Below are 17296 nucleotides of genomic sequence, written 5' to 3' on the forward strand. Positions count from 1 at the left end.
ATCCTCTATGTTCTCTCCATCTGCTCACTTCTTCTCCCTTCTCCACTAGTAATCTACCCTAAAGAAATACAGTGAGCAAATCAGTACCATCAGTGCATACGGTGCACCTTCCAGCCTATATCCTTGCTTTAGGATTTTTAAAATAATTATTAGTGTTGGGCTACTTTTTAGTTTTGGGCTGGTTTTCAGTTGGGTTTCCGCGGGTAGAGCTGAGTGCGACTTGGCAACGCTGCAGGGAGATCCTTGGACCTTGGTAAACATTGCCTGGGCCCTGGCCCCGTGGCCGAGTAGGGTGTACTTGGCCGCTTCCTTAAATACCCCCAGATAGGTATATTTTGTCTTTTTTCAATAATTTTTTGCAGTCACAATGGAACAGTTATCTGTGTTGCTTATTTACCAAAAGTATATACCTTGAGATTGTGAGTCATACAGGTAGAATCGCCCCTCTCGTTTTCCACATTTTAATCCTGTTAGGTTGTAATGCCTTTTTATATTTTTATACCACTGTATCTTCAATTCTTTACTTAAAATGCTACTGTTACGTCCCAGTTCCCACACTGCCACAGGCTCCAACAGCAGTAGTACAGTACAGGAAGGACGTTGCCCAGTGAGTTGTTCTTCCTACGGTCAGCCTTTAGGTGTGCAGTACACAAGATCAGCAGAGGCGAAAATAAACACCAGCTCCTTAATGTTCACTGTCGTTATTTTCCAAGTAATTCCACTTAATGCTTTCCAACTTCACTGTTCTCACAAGCACTAGTGCTATACACACTTTACTAACTGCTATTACACTTAATGCTGAACAACACTTCACAGTTATTACACTTAATGCTTGACACTTCACCGTTTTCTCAAGTACCAATGATAAACAAACTTCAATAACCCATCACTGTTTTCACAAGTACTACAAATATACAGTCTTCACTGACACTGACACTGAACTACACTCAAACCAAAACCGACTGCACTTCACTCAAATTGACTTGACATCCAACTAAACTCCAAAGCGACTGACTGACTAACTAAGCTCTTCCCCATCCTTATATAAACTTGCATTGCTCTCGAAACTTCATGTTTACTCTCAATGGGCAACAGTTGCTAACTAGGAAACAGCCCAAAACATGTCAGAGTTGTCTCACATTACATCTATCTATCTATCTATTGCCAGATGCCTCAATCCCGTTTGGGGTGGCCACAAACAAATCGCCTCCACGTCGCCCTGTCCCCCGCCATTTCACTGCCCTGCTCCCAGCTCACACCCCCCTCTCTCATATACCTCTCCAACCCAACCCCTTCATCTCATCCTTGGCCTCCCCCTCCCTCTTCCCCCCTCCTCCTCACTCATACACTCTCTTCGTCAGTTTTTCACCCTCCATCCTCTCCACATGGCCAAACCACCTCAGTGTGTTCCTCATAACACTTCCTATCACATCCACATCCACACCACAACGCTCCTTTATATCCTCATTCGTCAGCCTGTCTCTCCATGTGACTCCACAGGCTCCTCTTAAATAACTCATTTCCACTGCTCTCACTCTTGACTTGTGTCCTTCCAACAACGTCCAAGCTTCACTTCCATACGTTAGAGTTGGTATCACAATACTGTCATGTAGTAACTTTTTCACTTCCATGCTCACTTCCCTGTTTCTTATCACTGCTTTCAAAGAACCAGCAACCTTTCTTCCCTGCTGTACACTTTCAAGCACTTCACCCTCCAAACTTCCATCCTTACTCATCACACTACCCAAGTACTTAAACGTACTCATATTTTCCAACTCCTCATAATCCAACCTCGCTGTACATTCACTGACTTCACCTTTCTCAAAGACCATCACTTTACTCTTCCCTACATTCACCTTTAGATTCCGTTTCTTACACACTCTCCCAAACTCATCCACCAAGCCGTGCAGCTCCCCTTCATCTTCACTCAACAACACAGTATCATCTGCAAACAACAGTACAGGGAGTTTCCAAACACTATCCTCTCTCACCAGGGCCACTCCAACATCCACTACCCTACCTTGTACCTCTTTTATTACCCCATCCACGTACAGATTGAACAACCATGGAGACATGACACATCCTTGTTTCAACCCAACTTTCAAAGAGAAAAATTCACTTAGTTCACCATCCACACGCACTGCAGCCTTCACTTAATGCTGAACAACACTTCACAGGTATTACACTTAATGCTTGACACTTCACTGTTTTCTCAAGTACGAATGATATACAAACCTCAATAACCCATCACTGTTTTCACAAGTACCAAAAATATACAGTCTTCACTGACACTGACACTGCACTACACTCAAATCAAAACCGACTGCACTCAAACTGACTTGACATCCGACTAAACTCCAAAGCGACTGACTGACTAACTAAGCTCTTCCCCATCCTTATATAAACTTGCATTGCTCTCGAAACTTCGTGTTTACTCTCACCGGGCAACAGTTGCCAACTCGGAAACAGCCCTAAACATGCCAGAGTTGTCTCACGTTACATAACACTCTAAATCATTTACCATACGAACTTAAATTACATAATTCAGTGAGCAATCACTTAAATAAAACATTATTGAGAAAAAGAACACAAAAATTAATGCATAACTTATGAAATAACTATGCTCAAAAACAGCAGACAAACTGGCAACTCTGGTGACTCGTACCGGAACTTATGGTACCAGAAACGTCTCGAAGGTATGAGGCTACCTAACTGGCACATCTCCCTTCATAACACTATGTACTGTATTTTACCAAAGATACCTCGCTTCTGTGGCAGTATTAAATATTTCTTTATTTTGGTAAATGTTTTGGTTAATAAAAGTGACTGATGCAGTGATTCAAGCAGTTTTCTTATAAAAGTATGTTCTTTAGGGAAATTAGTAATTCTTTATCAAACAGGCATGGCCTTTCCATATTTTGTATTGAAATAAAATTGAATTGAAATATTGTAAAAGGTACAGAGTGCTTGGTATTATTTTACAAGTTGCCAATATGCAGTTCAGGGATTTAACCACCATAAATGCATAGTATTTACCTAAGAATGCTAATGAACACCAATAACCCCTTTCGGAAATCAGTGTTTACAAAGGTAACGAATTTAATTAAAATTTTCCGGAAAACCATACATTGGATCTTGACTCAGCCGGTCCATGTAAAAAATGTGTGTGTTTGTACGTGTGTTTCTCCTTCTGTCGAATGCGCATGCGTCTGCAAGGTTCATTTCACCCACTCATGTGCATTCTAAATTTATGTCATGTGATGATATCCTACCAATCAGTTTGAAGTGCGGTCTTTGGTTCCTTCTGGGTGGAAAATTCAAATCCTTCTCGCTATGGCTTCTGACGAAGTAGAACTTGATCTGTTCAGCTGGTGTAATATTGATTATTTATGTGTTATTAACCCACCGCGTCCCAGCAGATTTTTCACCAATGACCCCCCTCCTCCAATCTTGGAAGATTTTTTATTTATTTATTTATTTTTTTAAACCTCCACTTTTTATGAGAAACATCAAACATTCAGAGAGAAAGTGTTCACCTGAGCTTAGAAGTGGTCTAAACAGGTGACCTTCCCCTCACCTGGTACCATATTCTATTGAGCCACGCTCCAGAGAAGACTTTTTCTATGGGAGGGGTAACTATTTCAAACCACTCAGAATAGGTAGATAATTATTTGGTACGAATTAATATGTAGTACAAGAGTATACTGTATTGGTTTTCACACAGTAATATAGGTGATATAAGCATTGTTTCTCTCACCAAACCTATCAACATACTACGCCTTCCTTGGCGACGTTACCTGCTCATCACTTCTGCAGGTTTCTTCCTCTAATGCCACGTAAACTTTGTCCTCTACATTGTCATCAATTGGGGAATCACTCTCGCCTTGAATTTCGTGCCGTGGCACAACGTGTCTTTACTGGCCAGGTCATTGGTAACAGGTGAGTTGCTGAGACAATGGCATGCGGGGGGGATGGGAGGTCACGTGGTGTAAGGCATTGTCCCCGCCTGGCCTTAGGTAGAGGAAGCTGTCCCACATATACGTACCACAAATCACGCTCAAAATTTGAAAAATGTGCAAATGACAGACCTTGCATTTGGAAAATGTATGGATACGTCAACTGGTGTCACCGTGACAAAACGTGGTGATGTATCCATACGTCAAGGGACACCTTAGGTTAACGTTTCCACTCAGAATCTGAGAAAGCCGTTGAGTTATTGAGAAAAGATGGTGTATTTTTTTTGGTAGTTTTTGATGAGATTTGAATGATTTTGAATTTCATTTTTGTCAGAAATGCCTCATTTTGCCTCTTTTCCAGTCATGAACTTTGGTTGAGAAGGTGAAATGAAGCATTTTTGACAGAAAACGAAGGCAAAAATCATTCAAACTGCATCATAAACCACCAGAAAAATATACTGCACAACCTAGACCATTGTATCTCTGAGGTAAGCATTCCACTGCAGCACGTTAGGTTAGGTTTGGTTAGTTTAGGCCAGTTTGGTTAGGTTAACCAGTTGTGCAGTATATTTTTCTGGTGGTTTTTGATGCGATTTGAATGATCATTGCCTTTGTGTTCTGTCAGTTAGGTTAGGTTAGGTTAGGTCTGTTTGGTTAGGTTAACCGGTTGTGCAGTATATATGATAGTGTGAATGTAAATACTGTACCATTAACCTTGCTAGTTAAGTCATGTTATGGCATAGTAGTGAAGAAAACTTTAGTATTGCATGAGATGATGTTGGCTGAGATCATTTAAGCGATTATCCAGGAAAACTTGTCCTCACGTTAACTAAGTAAAATATGGCTTGATGATTGGGGGTGGCATTATTAATAAGGAACTTCTTCAGACTTTCAGGTTTGTGACTTTAGTTAATACTAACACCGTCATCAGGGAGGAGATTCAGTACTGGGTCCTGTAATTAGATTTAGAGATACTGTTTGACATAATTTTGACCAGAGACTGGTTGTAGGGGGAGATATCGGCTATCTTCCCACAAATGAGTCGAAAGCCATAATTTTGATATATTCTGTCAGCATGTCCAGGTGTGATGTTGCAAAGTTAAGATGATCTTTTGTGCCTTACGGAACCAGGAACTGTTCATTCGTCATCTTCCTCTTACTGATGGTTTTGTTGTGTGGTTGTTCAGTTGTATAATAGCTTGCCATTGTCCATGAGATAGTTGACTTCTGTTGAGTCCGTTAAATGGTAGCTCAAACTTTTCTCTTCATGAAGCAGCAGTCTTCAGAATGGTGTTGTGATGGATGATTACAGGGTTTAGTTGTTGGCACTTTTGCAGATTAAGGTTATATTGCATATAGATAATGTACTGTGTAGTGATAAAATGGTGCAAATGTTCTTTTCAGAACTTGTGAATTCCTTTAAAAGAAATGGTGGTTTTGAGTGCGTATGGATAGTGAACTGAGTGAATTTTTCTATTTGAAGGTTGGATTGAAACAAGGATGTGTCATGTCTCCATGGTTGTTCAATCTGTGTATGGATGGGGTCATAAAAGAGATACATGGTAGAACAGTGGATGTTGGAGCGGCCCTAGTGAGAGAGGGCAGTGTTTGGAAACTCCCTGTACTGTTGTTTGCAGATGATATTGTGTTGTTAAGTGAAGACGAAGGGGAGCTGCAAGGCTTGGTGGATGATTTTGGGAGTGTGTGTAAGAAACAGAATCTAAAGGTGAATATAGGGAAGAGTAAAGTGATGGTCCTTGAGAAAAGTGAAGTCAGTGAATGTACGGTGAGATTGGATGGGGAGGAAATAGAGAATGTGAGTACATATAAGTACTTGGGTAGTGTGATAAGGATGGAAGTTTAGAGGGTGAAGTGCTTGAAAGGATGCAGCAGGGAAGAAAGGTTGCTGGTTCCTTGAAAGTAGTGATAAGAAACAGGGAAGTGAGCATGGAAGTGAAAAAGCTACTGCATGACAGTATTGTGATACCAACTCTAATGTATGGAAGTGAAGCTTGGGCCTTGTTGGAGGGACAGAAGTCAAGAGTGAGAGCAGTGGAAATGAGTCATTTGACATGAGCCTGTGGAGTCACTTGGAGAGACAGACAAAGAGGAAGTGAAAGTGTTATGGTGTGGATGTGGATGTGATGGGAAGCTGAGGTGGTTTGGCCATGTAGAGAGGATGGAGAGTGAGAGACTGATGAGGAGAGTGTATGTGAGTGAGGTGGAGGAGAGGGAGGGGGAGGCCAAGGATGAGATGGAGGGATGGAGTGGAGAGGTATATGAGAGAGGGGGGGTGTGAGCTGAGAACAGGGCAGTGAAATGGCGGGGGACAGGGTGACATGGAGGCGATTTGTTTGTGGCCACCCCTTACGAGATTAAGGTGTCTGGCAGTAGACAGATAGATAGATAGATTATTATTATTATTATTATTATTATCATCGTCATCATCATCATCATCATCATCATCATCATCATTATTATTATTATTATTATTTGTGGTAGGTGAGGGTGCTCACCATCCACTCACTTGATGTAGTGCTGCTCTCGGGTTCCTGCCCTTTCCTCCCTTCCTTCTTTCTTTCCTTCCACTTCTGTCTTTCTTTCCTTCCACTTCTGTCTTTCTTTCCTTCATTCTTTCCTATACCTTCTGTCTGCAGGTGACTCTACACTGAGTGACAAGCCAAATGGTATTCTGTACACCAGGAAACCATTTACTACACTGGGTGGTAACCATATGACCAAATTATGGCACCTGGTGGTTTAGAGTAATTAAGGTGCTCCAGTTGGATTGAGTCAGTGCAGGTTTATATTCAAGGGGTGGTTGGGGTTTATTGCTCACGTCATGCCACTCAGGAATGAGTGAGGCCGGTCACTCTCATCTTAAATTTCAGGACCAACTTACCTAGTCCCAGGGTCCTGCACTTCTCATGGGGCAACACAGGATTGGATAATGAATGAATTTATGATTATTATTGTTGTTGTTATTTTTATTATTATTAGTAGTAGTATCCATCCATCCATCAGCCAATCCTACTTTGCCCCGTGAGGAGCATAGGAGCTCGGGGCTAGGCAAGTTGGTCCTGACATATAAGATGAGAGTGACCAGCCTCACTCATCCCTGAGTGGCATTACGTGAGCAATAAACCCCAACCATCCCTTGGATATAAACCTGCACCAGCTCAATCTGATTGGAGTGCAATAATTACCCACTGAACCACCAGGCACCATAATTTGGTCATATGGTTACCACCCAGCATAGTAAATGGTTTCCTGGTGTACAGGAAACCATTTGGCTTGTCACTCTGTGTAGAGTCACCCATAGGCAGAAGGAAGATGAAAGAATGAAGGAAAGAAAGACAAAAGAGGGAGTGTAAAGTCATCCTTAGGCAGAAGGATGAGGAAAGGTTAAAGGAAAGAAAGACAGATGAGGAAGGAAGGAATGGAGGGAGGAGAGGAAAGGGCAGACACCCAAGAGCAGCACTACGTAGAGCAAGTGGATGGTGAGCACCCCCACCTACCACAAAATTATTATTATTATTATTATTATTATTATTATTATTATTATTATTACAGTATTATGTTATTAATTAATTAACTGAACCTTCCTCAGCTCTGTGGGGAGGACGATGAACCTGAAATACCATAGCCAAAGCCATTGCAGTCTGAGCCACGTAATAAGAGCTTAATATCACCACCTGTGGGGAAAAAAAAAAAAAAAAAAAAAGACTGCAGAAGAAAGATGCTCAGAAGTTAGGTATTGCTGTCATTCCCTGCAGAAATGTGAACATTGCTGTACGTGCTCACTCACTTTGAAAGTAGTTGGTGCACAGTATGTAAATACTGTACTTCAGGACAGCTGGTAAGTTACTGTGTGAATTATGTTTAATGTCTGCAGCATTGGCTGTCATTCCTCAAATTTTGTTTTACTTGATAGCTTCCACCATCATTCAAGCTGTTATTTAGAGCCATTGCCACTTTTTTTTTGGGGGGAGGGGGCAATGTAGGATTGGATGATGGATGGATGGTTAAGAAGTTACACAAACCTGAGTGCCTATTTTCATTACCTCTATATTGTACAGTAAAGCAATAACAAAACTGCTTTTACCATGTTACCCAGGGGGCAAGTAGGGTTCAGTAGTCATGGATTGTTATGAAAGATTTTGGAATATCATTATAATCCTTGGACTACCAGGAACAGTATCCAGCTGCACAACCTGAGTAACCAACTACTGTAAGTTAGGAATCAAAGATGGCATCCAAGATGGCTGCCATATCCATAAATGTTCGTAAGTTGGTCATAGTCTGTAATAATTTCAAGTGTAATACAGGATTTCTAGGGTTTTCAGGAACAAGGAATTCATATTTTATAATTTCACAGCAATCTTACATGCCTTTACCTGTAAAATCACTTACTGTAAGCTTGAAATCTAAGATGGCTGCCATAATTATAGTTGTTCATAAGTTTGTCATACTATATGCTAATTTCATTGTACCGGTATTAAAAGTTTTCCAGGGTTTTTAGGGACAGGGAATTTGTTTATGGTAATTTCTAAGTAATTTTACTTACTGTTACCTGTATTTACCACCTATCACTATTTAATGAGGATGGCACAGTGTGATCATATAGAATAAAATCAAGTCTTGTGAACAGGCATAAGCAGTTGTGAAAAGTTGCTACCATTCAACAAAGCATGTGCATTTGCGATCGATGTCATGCACGGGGTTCATTGTTTGTCATTTGTGAAAGATGAAAAGTTGTCTGCCATTGCACCTAGATACAAACAAGTAATTTTCAGTGAAGTCCCAGCTAATGCAGTGGCTGTTCACTTGTGTTTACACCCCCCTCTTTCATATACCTCTCCACTCCATCCCTCCATCTCATCCTTGGCCTCCTGCTTCCTCTCCCCCCCTCCACCTCACTGACATGCACTCTCCTTATCAGTCTCTCACTCTCCATCCTCTCCACGTGGCTAAACCACCTCAGTGTATTTCTCCTAATGTTTCTTATCACATCCACATCCACACCACAACAGTCCTTCACATCCTTATTTGTCAGTCTGTCTCTCCATGTGACTCCACAGGCTCCTCTCAAATAACTCATTAACACTGCTCTCGCTCTTGACTTGTGTCCCTCCAACAACGTCCAAGCTTCACTTCCATACGTTAGAGTTGGTATCACAAGTCTGTCATGTAATAACTTTTTCACTTCCATGCTCACTTCCCTGTTTCTACTGCTTTCAAGGAACCGGCAGCCTTTCTTCCTTGTACCCTTTCAGGCACTTCACCCTCCAAACTTCCATCCTTGCTCATCACACTACCCAAGTTCTTAAATGTACTCATATTTTCCATTTCCTCATCATCCAACCTCATTGTACATTCACTGGCTTTACTTCTCTCAAATACCATAACTTTACTCTTCTCTACATTCACCTTTAGATTCCATTTCTTACAAACTCTCCCAAAATCATCCACCAAGCCTTGAAGATCCCCTTCGTCTTCACTTAACAACACTGTATCATCTGCAAACAACAGTACAGGGAGTTTCCAAACACTGCCCTCTCTCATTAGGGCCATTCCAACATCCACTACCCTACCTTGTATCTCTTTTATAACCCCATCCATGTGCAGATTGAACAACCATGGAGACATGTCACATCCCTGTTTCAATCCAACCTTCAAATAGAAAAATTCAGTCAGTTCACTATCCACATGCACTGCAGCCTTAGCACCCTCATACATACTCTTCACAGCATTCAACATCTTCCCATCCACTCCATATATTCTTAATACTTTCCACAATCCTTGTCTATCCACCCTATCATATGCTTTCTCCAAATCCATGAAGGCCACATACAACTTCTTTCCCTTCTCTAGAAACTTTTCCACTAAAGATCTAAGAATGAATGTCTGATTTGCACAACCTCTTCCCTTCCTAAACCCTCCCTGTTCTTCTCCAACTAATTCCTCTGTTATTTCCCTGACACTCAATAAGTATCCTACCACATACTTTTCCAATTACACCAAGAAGACAGATGCCCCTATGATTACCACATACTTCTTTTCCCCCTTTCCCTTTGTACAAGAGAATGATTATACCTGACTTCCAGTCCTCTGGGACTCTACCTTCCTCCCAGGCCAATCAACACATCTTCCACATCCATTCTACTACTATCTCTGACCCATGCTTCAGCATTTCACCACACTCTCCATCAATTCCTGGAGCTTTCCCCATCTTAACTTTCTTCATTGCTTCCACAACTTCCATCCTACTGATTTCTTCCTGTCTTCTCACCTCCCTCCTTCTCCCAGCCTTTCCCCAGCCACTTATACTTGCATTACTTTCATTCTTTATGTTCAACAGTTCCTTAAAGTATTCTCTCCATCTGCTCACTTTTTCTCCCGTCTCCACTAGTAATGTACCATTTTTATCTTTCAGTCCCCTACTGACTTCATTGCCATCCTGTCTAACTCTCTTTACCACTTTCCAGAACATTTTCTTACATTCCCTCCACTTGACACTCAAATTCCTTTCAAATTCATCATCCACTCTCTTACTCTCTCTTCCTAATCTTTCACCTCTTTCTTCCTTTCTATATATAACTCTCTCTTTCATCTCTCAACTTCTTCCACACCCCTATTTCTCATCCATTCATTATATGCTTTCTTCTTTTGTACCACAGCCTGTCTCACCTCTTCATTCCACCATGCTGTTCCTTCCTTGCACCCGCTTTTGTCTTCTGTTTACCCCACACACCACCTCACATGCTGCACATATTTCTTCTGTGAATATCTTGCACATGCCTTCCACATCCCCCATCTTCAATTCATATTTACCTAATCGTTCCTCCACTTCTCTCTTATATTTTGCCTTCTTCTCATCCTCTTGTAATCTTTCCACTCTTTTTGCATATACTCCTTCCTCCCGTCCTTCCTGTCTTCTGTTTCTCCATTTTACTTGGACCTTGTCCACTCCCCCAACTTCTATATGCTGTTGCATCCATTACACATCTTGGCATCCTTTCATCCACACACACATAATCAATCATTGCCTTCATTTCATTTAGTTCACCACTCACCCTTCTCATTGCTCACCATGTATACCTTTGGATTATTTTGTGCCTGAAGAGGATATTGGCTATCACCAACCCCCTCTCGGCACATATGTCCACTGAAGCACTGCCAATCTCATCTGTATCAGCAGGCATACCCCACTCGCCAATTACTCCATCCACCTTCACATTCCCTACTTTACCATTCATATTCCAATCAAAAACACTCTCTCATTCCTTTCAGACTTTTCCCTGCACACTTCCACATTTGTCCAGGACTCTTCTCTCACTCTGCTTGCACGATCTTGCGTTGGCACATACACGCACACAATCGCTCACATTTGTAGTCCAACTTTCAATCTTACCCACACAATCCTTGAGCCAACTGATTCATACTCTCTTATATTCTCCTTCCATCTGTTACTCACAACAATACACACTCCTTCTTTTGCCCTCTCATTCTTATCTACTCCAGCATATGTACCCCATCCATACTCCCATTCTCTCACACTCTCTCCTCTCCAATTAGTTTCAGTTAATCCACATACATCCACTTTCACACCGTCAAGTACCTGGACAGTCTCTCTCTCTCTCTCTCACCTCATCATTTGTACCCCTTACATTCCATGTCACCATCCGTATCATGTCCTTTGTTCTGTCCTTAGTCATCATCTTTTGGTCAGTCCTGGTCATAGCCTTTGATTCCTTCTTCAGTGCATTAAAAAAGGAGGGAGAGAGGTAGGAAGGGAGGGAGACTGTCTTTAACCCCCGCTGTGCCCATCACCTCATATGAGGCAATATGCAGGCCACCCCGGCTGTACTGAGCGTCTCATATGAGGCGATGGGTCTGTGTGCCATAATTTCAAGCACAAGGAACTGTCAACGGTTTCCATGGGAATGTTGAGTCTTTATGCCATCAGAGCTGTTGCCAAGCCCTGCCACACCGCAGTTGCCAAAGACCACATATTTACCGTATTTCCTGGTGTATAACGTGCATTTTTAACCAAAAAATTGCTCTCAAAGTATGTCCTGCGCATTATACAACAATGCGACCTATTTTAGTAGGGAAGAAACGGACCACAGTTGAACCCAAAAGTGGCTGTGTCCTCCTGAAACTGATGAAAGCTAACCTCTGCATTATTTTTTATCCTTCTTCTCATAGCTGTGACTAGGCCTGTACTATTATATTTTCATGCAGTAAATTGTGTTTCAATCTTTACCAAAGTACTGTAATGGCATCAGTACTTTAGCTTTTCACCTGACCGACAACACTCTGAATGGTTTGTTTACCGCCACCTCTATGGACAGTGTTGCCAAACAGAATACTTTAAAAGTGCTGAGCTGAACTTTAAAACACACTAAATTATAATGCTACGCCCATATCGGTCAGGAAATTCATCTAAGTGGATTTGTCTGCTAAACTTACTATTGTAAATAATGAAGTTACATGAGTATCCGTAAAGAAGTAGCAATTTCCTTTGCGTTTAGGTAACGAGATCGACGGAATATGACATCAAAGTTACAACAGAATTTTTGCCATCCTTGGTAGCACTGCTGTTTGGTAGCTAGTGTGTCATGCCAAAATAAGTGCCATATGGTGGTGGTTTTGAGTCATGCGACATTATTTTTTTCTCTGGGGTTTCAGATTCTCCGGAGATATACTGTAGCATGAAATGATACAGGTACCTGTACATTTGAAATTAGAGTGGTATTGTTTGTAAAGAAATAAACTTGTTAAGAGCAGCACATTAAGTATCCAACAAAGCATTGTGGTAAGGTAGTTGGAAGTCCTGCATCCTCATGTTGTTAGTCTTGGCCTAGACCTAGTTGTTTTCCAAATTTTTTCTTGAAAACTAGGGTGCATGTTATGCATTGGAGCACTCTGTACACCAGAAAATACAATAGTAATTCAGTTCTCATTCATAGCCCAGCAGTGGAGGATTCACTCTTGTCTACCTCCCATGGTGCTGGCTACTTATCATTTACTGCACACCCACCCAAGAGGCGTAAATTACAAAACGACAAGGGTGATGAAGATTTCAAGCTAAGAAACACCTGATCTGATGACAAAAAATCATATTAATTAAAAACAAAAAACAAAAAAAAAACAATGACTCAGGGAAGGTAATTGGGGTGATAAGAATTAGCATGGTGGGGGTTAATTGTATAGATACTTAATGAACTCATTTTTCTTTGTGATTAATGTAACTTTGTGTCTTCCAGGGTTTATAAGAACAATGGTGAGACGGCATTCATCCTCTTGGCTGTGGTTGGGTTGTTTTCTGGTGTTTGTGTTCCTGACAGGCCTCTACCAGTATGCTTTCACCTGGTCATATGCTGAATACTACACCCACTGGGGGCCCTCAGTTCCACTAAGGCCCCTCATTAATGAGCTCAAAGCTGGACAAGATGTAAGTGTAAGACCTGTCAATGAGTTTGCATATCCATATACATATTCCAGCACTGAAAAATGTGATTCAAAAGAGTCAGTTAGGCTTATGTATGTTGTTAAGTCCGCATTAGAAAATTTTGATAAACGAACAGGAATTCGTAATTCCTGGGGATTTGAACATCGATTTTCTGATGTAGAAATTAGAACAGTGTTCCTAGTTGGAATTCATCCTTCTGAAACACAGCTACAGAAATTGTTAGAAAAGGAAATAGAAGAACACAAAGATATTGTACAGGCAAGTTTTTTTGACTCATATTTTAACAATACTCTTAAAACCATGATGGGTTTACACTGGACTTACCACTATTGTCAGAATGTAAAATATTTTCTCTTTGTGGATGATGATTATTATGTATCCACAAGAAACATGCTGAGATTTTTAAGGGATCCAGTACATTATCCTCAGTATCTTGAGAAATATGTTGTAACAGCAATGAATGAGTACAGAGAGGATTTGTTTGCTGGTTATGTGTTTGAGAGCTCATTACCTATAAGATGGGTGTTTAGTAAGTGGTATATTACACTTGATGAATACCCATACTCAAGATGGCCACCATATGTAACTGCTGGAGCTTATGTTTTGTCCAGGAAGAGTTTGGAAGACTTATACTTTGGCAGTATTTACACTAATTACTTCCGTTTTGACGATATCTTTCTGGGAATGGCTGCCAAGAAAGCTGAAATCAAGCCTTTCCATCATAAAGACTTCTATTTTCATAAGAAGCTCTATGATATAGAAGGATACAAATGGGTTATTGCTAGCCATGGCTTTGATGATCCTAAAGAACTAATGAATGTGTGGAGTGAGCAGAGATCTGCTGGAAATGCTTAAAGTCCAGATAATTATTGTGTTCAATTAGTCCCACTTATTCAATACAGCATTGTCAGGTCTTTTTATACAGGATTGTCCTATTACTGCAGAGTGTTTCTAAGTATGTAATCCGAATGGCAGGAGACCGAGGGTCTTTCAGACTACTGTATTGGTTTTTTCGGACTATTGGGAGGGACCTCTAAAAATATTGGAAATGTGTACACTCACAATCACTGATTTCTGCCCAAGGGTGCGCCCTTCCTACCCCTGTATACCCAGGAAAGAGGGGAGGGGGGGTACAAAATGAGCTCCACCTGCCCCTACCCCAGCTCCCAATCCTCCTCCATACCCCTACCCAACCCCCCTTACCCGTCATTCTTAACGGGCAGTTACATCCTAAGCTGATTTCATGCTTAACACTCTTGGTCCCACTACTAATACAAACATAGAACACTAGGATATATAAAAAGTTTATAATATATCAACACCCTGCAGCAAGATATTAATGCATTATGATGATGACAGCAAAACAAAAATGTTAACAGTGGCCACCTCTGGCCTCATGTGTCGGGTGCACTGCTTTGCACACACACACACACACACACACACACACACACACACACACACACACACACACACACACACACACACACACACACACACCTAAATACGCAGACACAGACAGGCATGCACGCAGGCAACCAACGCATGAGGCCTGGGATGGCCGCTGTTAACGTTTTTGTTTTACTGTCAACGTTATAATGCATTAATTTCTTGCTGCAGCGTGTTCATAGTTACATTATATACTTTTTACGCATCCTAGTTTCATGTTTGTGAATTAGTAGTGTGACTGTGAGTGTAAAGTATGAGGTTAGCTTGAGATGTAACTGCCAGTTAATAATAACGAGTGGGAAGTTGGGTTGGGTAGGGGTATGGGGGAGGGTTGGGAGCTGTGGTAGAGGCGAGTGGAGCTCATTTCGTCCCCTCCTCCCATCTTCCCTGGGTATATAAAGGTAGGAAAGGGACACCCCTGAGCAGAAATTAGTGATCGTGAGTGTACATAATCATTAAATAAACACCTAATATGATATGGGTTATTGTTTTCCTGGAAATGCATAAAAGTGTAGATGAATAATTGCAGGCAGGTACATCCAAGTCCAAGAGCAAGTCCAGGCCAGATAAATCCTTAGATAAAACCCCCCAAAATTCTAAAACTCATAAAATTTTGAAAATTTTCACCTTGAAAAATTTGGAGTACAGTATTGGGATTTTCATATTATTGATGGTCGGATTGGAGGACTTTTACTTTAATAGGTTTTACTGTACAGTATTGCAGATGTGATATATATGACATGTTAGTAGAGAATATAGACAGTCTTGCCATATGAGCTTTAAAAGTATAGATTATCCTTTCTTATTGCATGGAATAGTGATATAAAAATTGTTGTTACATGGGTGAGGAAATAGTATTGTTCTGGAATATTATTGTAATTCTGGAATAGTATTATTATTATCAACCATCTCGTGACCAAAAGGCGCAGGTTGTGTCCAGGCATAGCTGAGCACTCAGTGCTCCCCCCACTGCATGAGACCTCACAGATCCAGTCCTCCCTGTACAGCCACATGCCAAAAGTTTATAAATATTTTCTTTCCCACCTACAGTTTGCTTCTACCTCCATACTTCGTTTTCCCCAATACTCCTGAATAGTTGAACAGTACTTTCTGTTGGTGATGTAAACATGACTAGCTGAAGTAAATTGAACAGTTACTTCAGTAAATCTTTTCTTCACTTTTTGAGATGGTAATATACTTGTTTTTCATTACTGTGCTGAAAGTTATTGGTAATTTCTCTCCTGTACACCAGGAAACCATTTACGCAGGGTGGTAACCATACGACCAGACTATGGTGCCTGGAGGTTTAGTAGGTAATTGAGGCACTCCAACCGGATTAAGACTGTGTCGGTTTATATCCATGGGGTGGTTGGGGCTTACTGCTCATGTAATGCCTCCCAGGGATGAGTGAGGCTGGTCATTCTCATCTTAAATGTCGGGACCAACTTCCCTAGCCTTGGGCTCCTGAGTTCCTTGTTGGGCAACACAGGATTAGATCATGTATGTATGTCCTTCGCTATGTAAATTTAAAAATGGTCACAATATTACAGTTAGAAATTATTTTATGAAAGAAAATGTTATCAGGCCACAAGAGCTGCTTCTCACAGCGACAGAAATATTATACAGTATAAACTATTTCTTCAACTGCCTATATTTTGGCTTCTACCTCCATGCTTCTTTTTCCTCAAATCTCCTGAATAATTGTACTTTCTGTTGGTTGTGTAAAGAAGACCAGTTGAGGCAAAATGAATTGGTATTTCACTAAATCTTTCCTACATTTCACTTTTTGGGATAGAAATATACTTTTTCCACAGTGGTGCTCTGAGATAGTTGTAGATCATTTCCCTCCCAACATATTGGGGAAAAAATAGTCGCTGTAGCTCATTTAGGAATGATTTTATGAAAGAAAATTTAACCCTAACTCAGGCCACGGGAGCTGCTTCTCATGATGATGAAAAATGTGTATAAATTATTAAGTCTGCCACCTATATTTTTACTTCTGCCCCCATACTGTACTTCTTTTTCCTCAGTACTGTACTCCTAAATAGTCTTACTTCCTGTTGGTGATGTAAACAAAACTTACAACAGCTTCTGTAAAACGAATATATTGATTGTTATTTTGTTAGACACAACCTACATCCTTTGGTAATGAGCGGTTGGATTTGGGTTGATTGCTATCTGCATCAAACGGTAATGAGCATTTGGAATTTGTGCCAACACCTTGCTCATGAGTGGGTTAATATTATTATTATTATTATTTGTTAGTACTGTACAATATTGCACTTTCTTTTTAGTGGCACCGAAGATGTAGCTGATGTAATTTTATATATGTACTTTATGTATATATATATATATATATATATATATATATAATATTTATATCTGTTTATAAATTATCAGTATTTCCTGAATGCAT

The 17296-nt window shown here is 40.7% G+C and overlaps 1 protein-coding gene across 1 annotated transcript; it reads left to right on the forward strand.

Annotated features, from left to right (window-relative positions):
• Positions 1–271: 271 nt before the first annotated feature.
• LOC145393421 (beta-1,4-mannosylglycolipid beta-1,3-N-acetylglucosaminyltransferase brn-like) lies at positions 272–15224 on the forward strand. The gene is made up of 3 exons (XM_080267517.1): positions 272–328; positions 7567–7815; positions 13229–15224. Exon 3 carries the CDS (start codon positions 13243–13245, stop codon positions 14287–14289), a length of 1047 nt encoding a protein of 348 aa, XP_080123643.1. The 5' UTR covers positions 272–328; positions 7567–7815; positions 13229–13242; the 3' UTR covers positions 14290–15224.
• Positions 15225–17296: the final 2072 nt, after the last annotated feature.

This window comes from Coenobita brevimanus, chromosome 24, assembly GCF_032717465.1.
Source record: "Coenobita brevimanus isolate Jiangsu-jjx chromosome 24, ASM3271746v2, whole genome shotgun sequence".
Lineage (NCBI taxonomy): Eukaryota > Metazoa > Arthropoda > Malacostraca > Decapoda > Coenobitidae > Coenobita > Coenobita brevimanus.

Coding starts and splice junctions, on each gene's coding strand:
- LOC145393421 (XM_080267517.1), top strand. CDS start 13,243: ATGGTGAGACGGCATTCATCCTCTTGGCTGTGGTTGGGTTGTTTTCTG.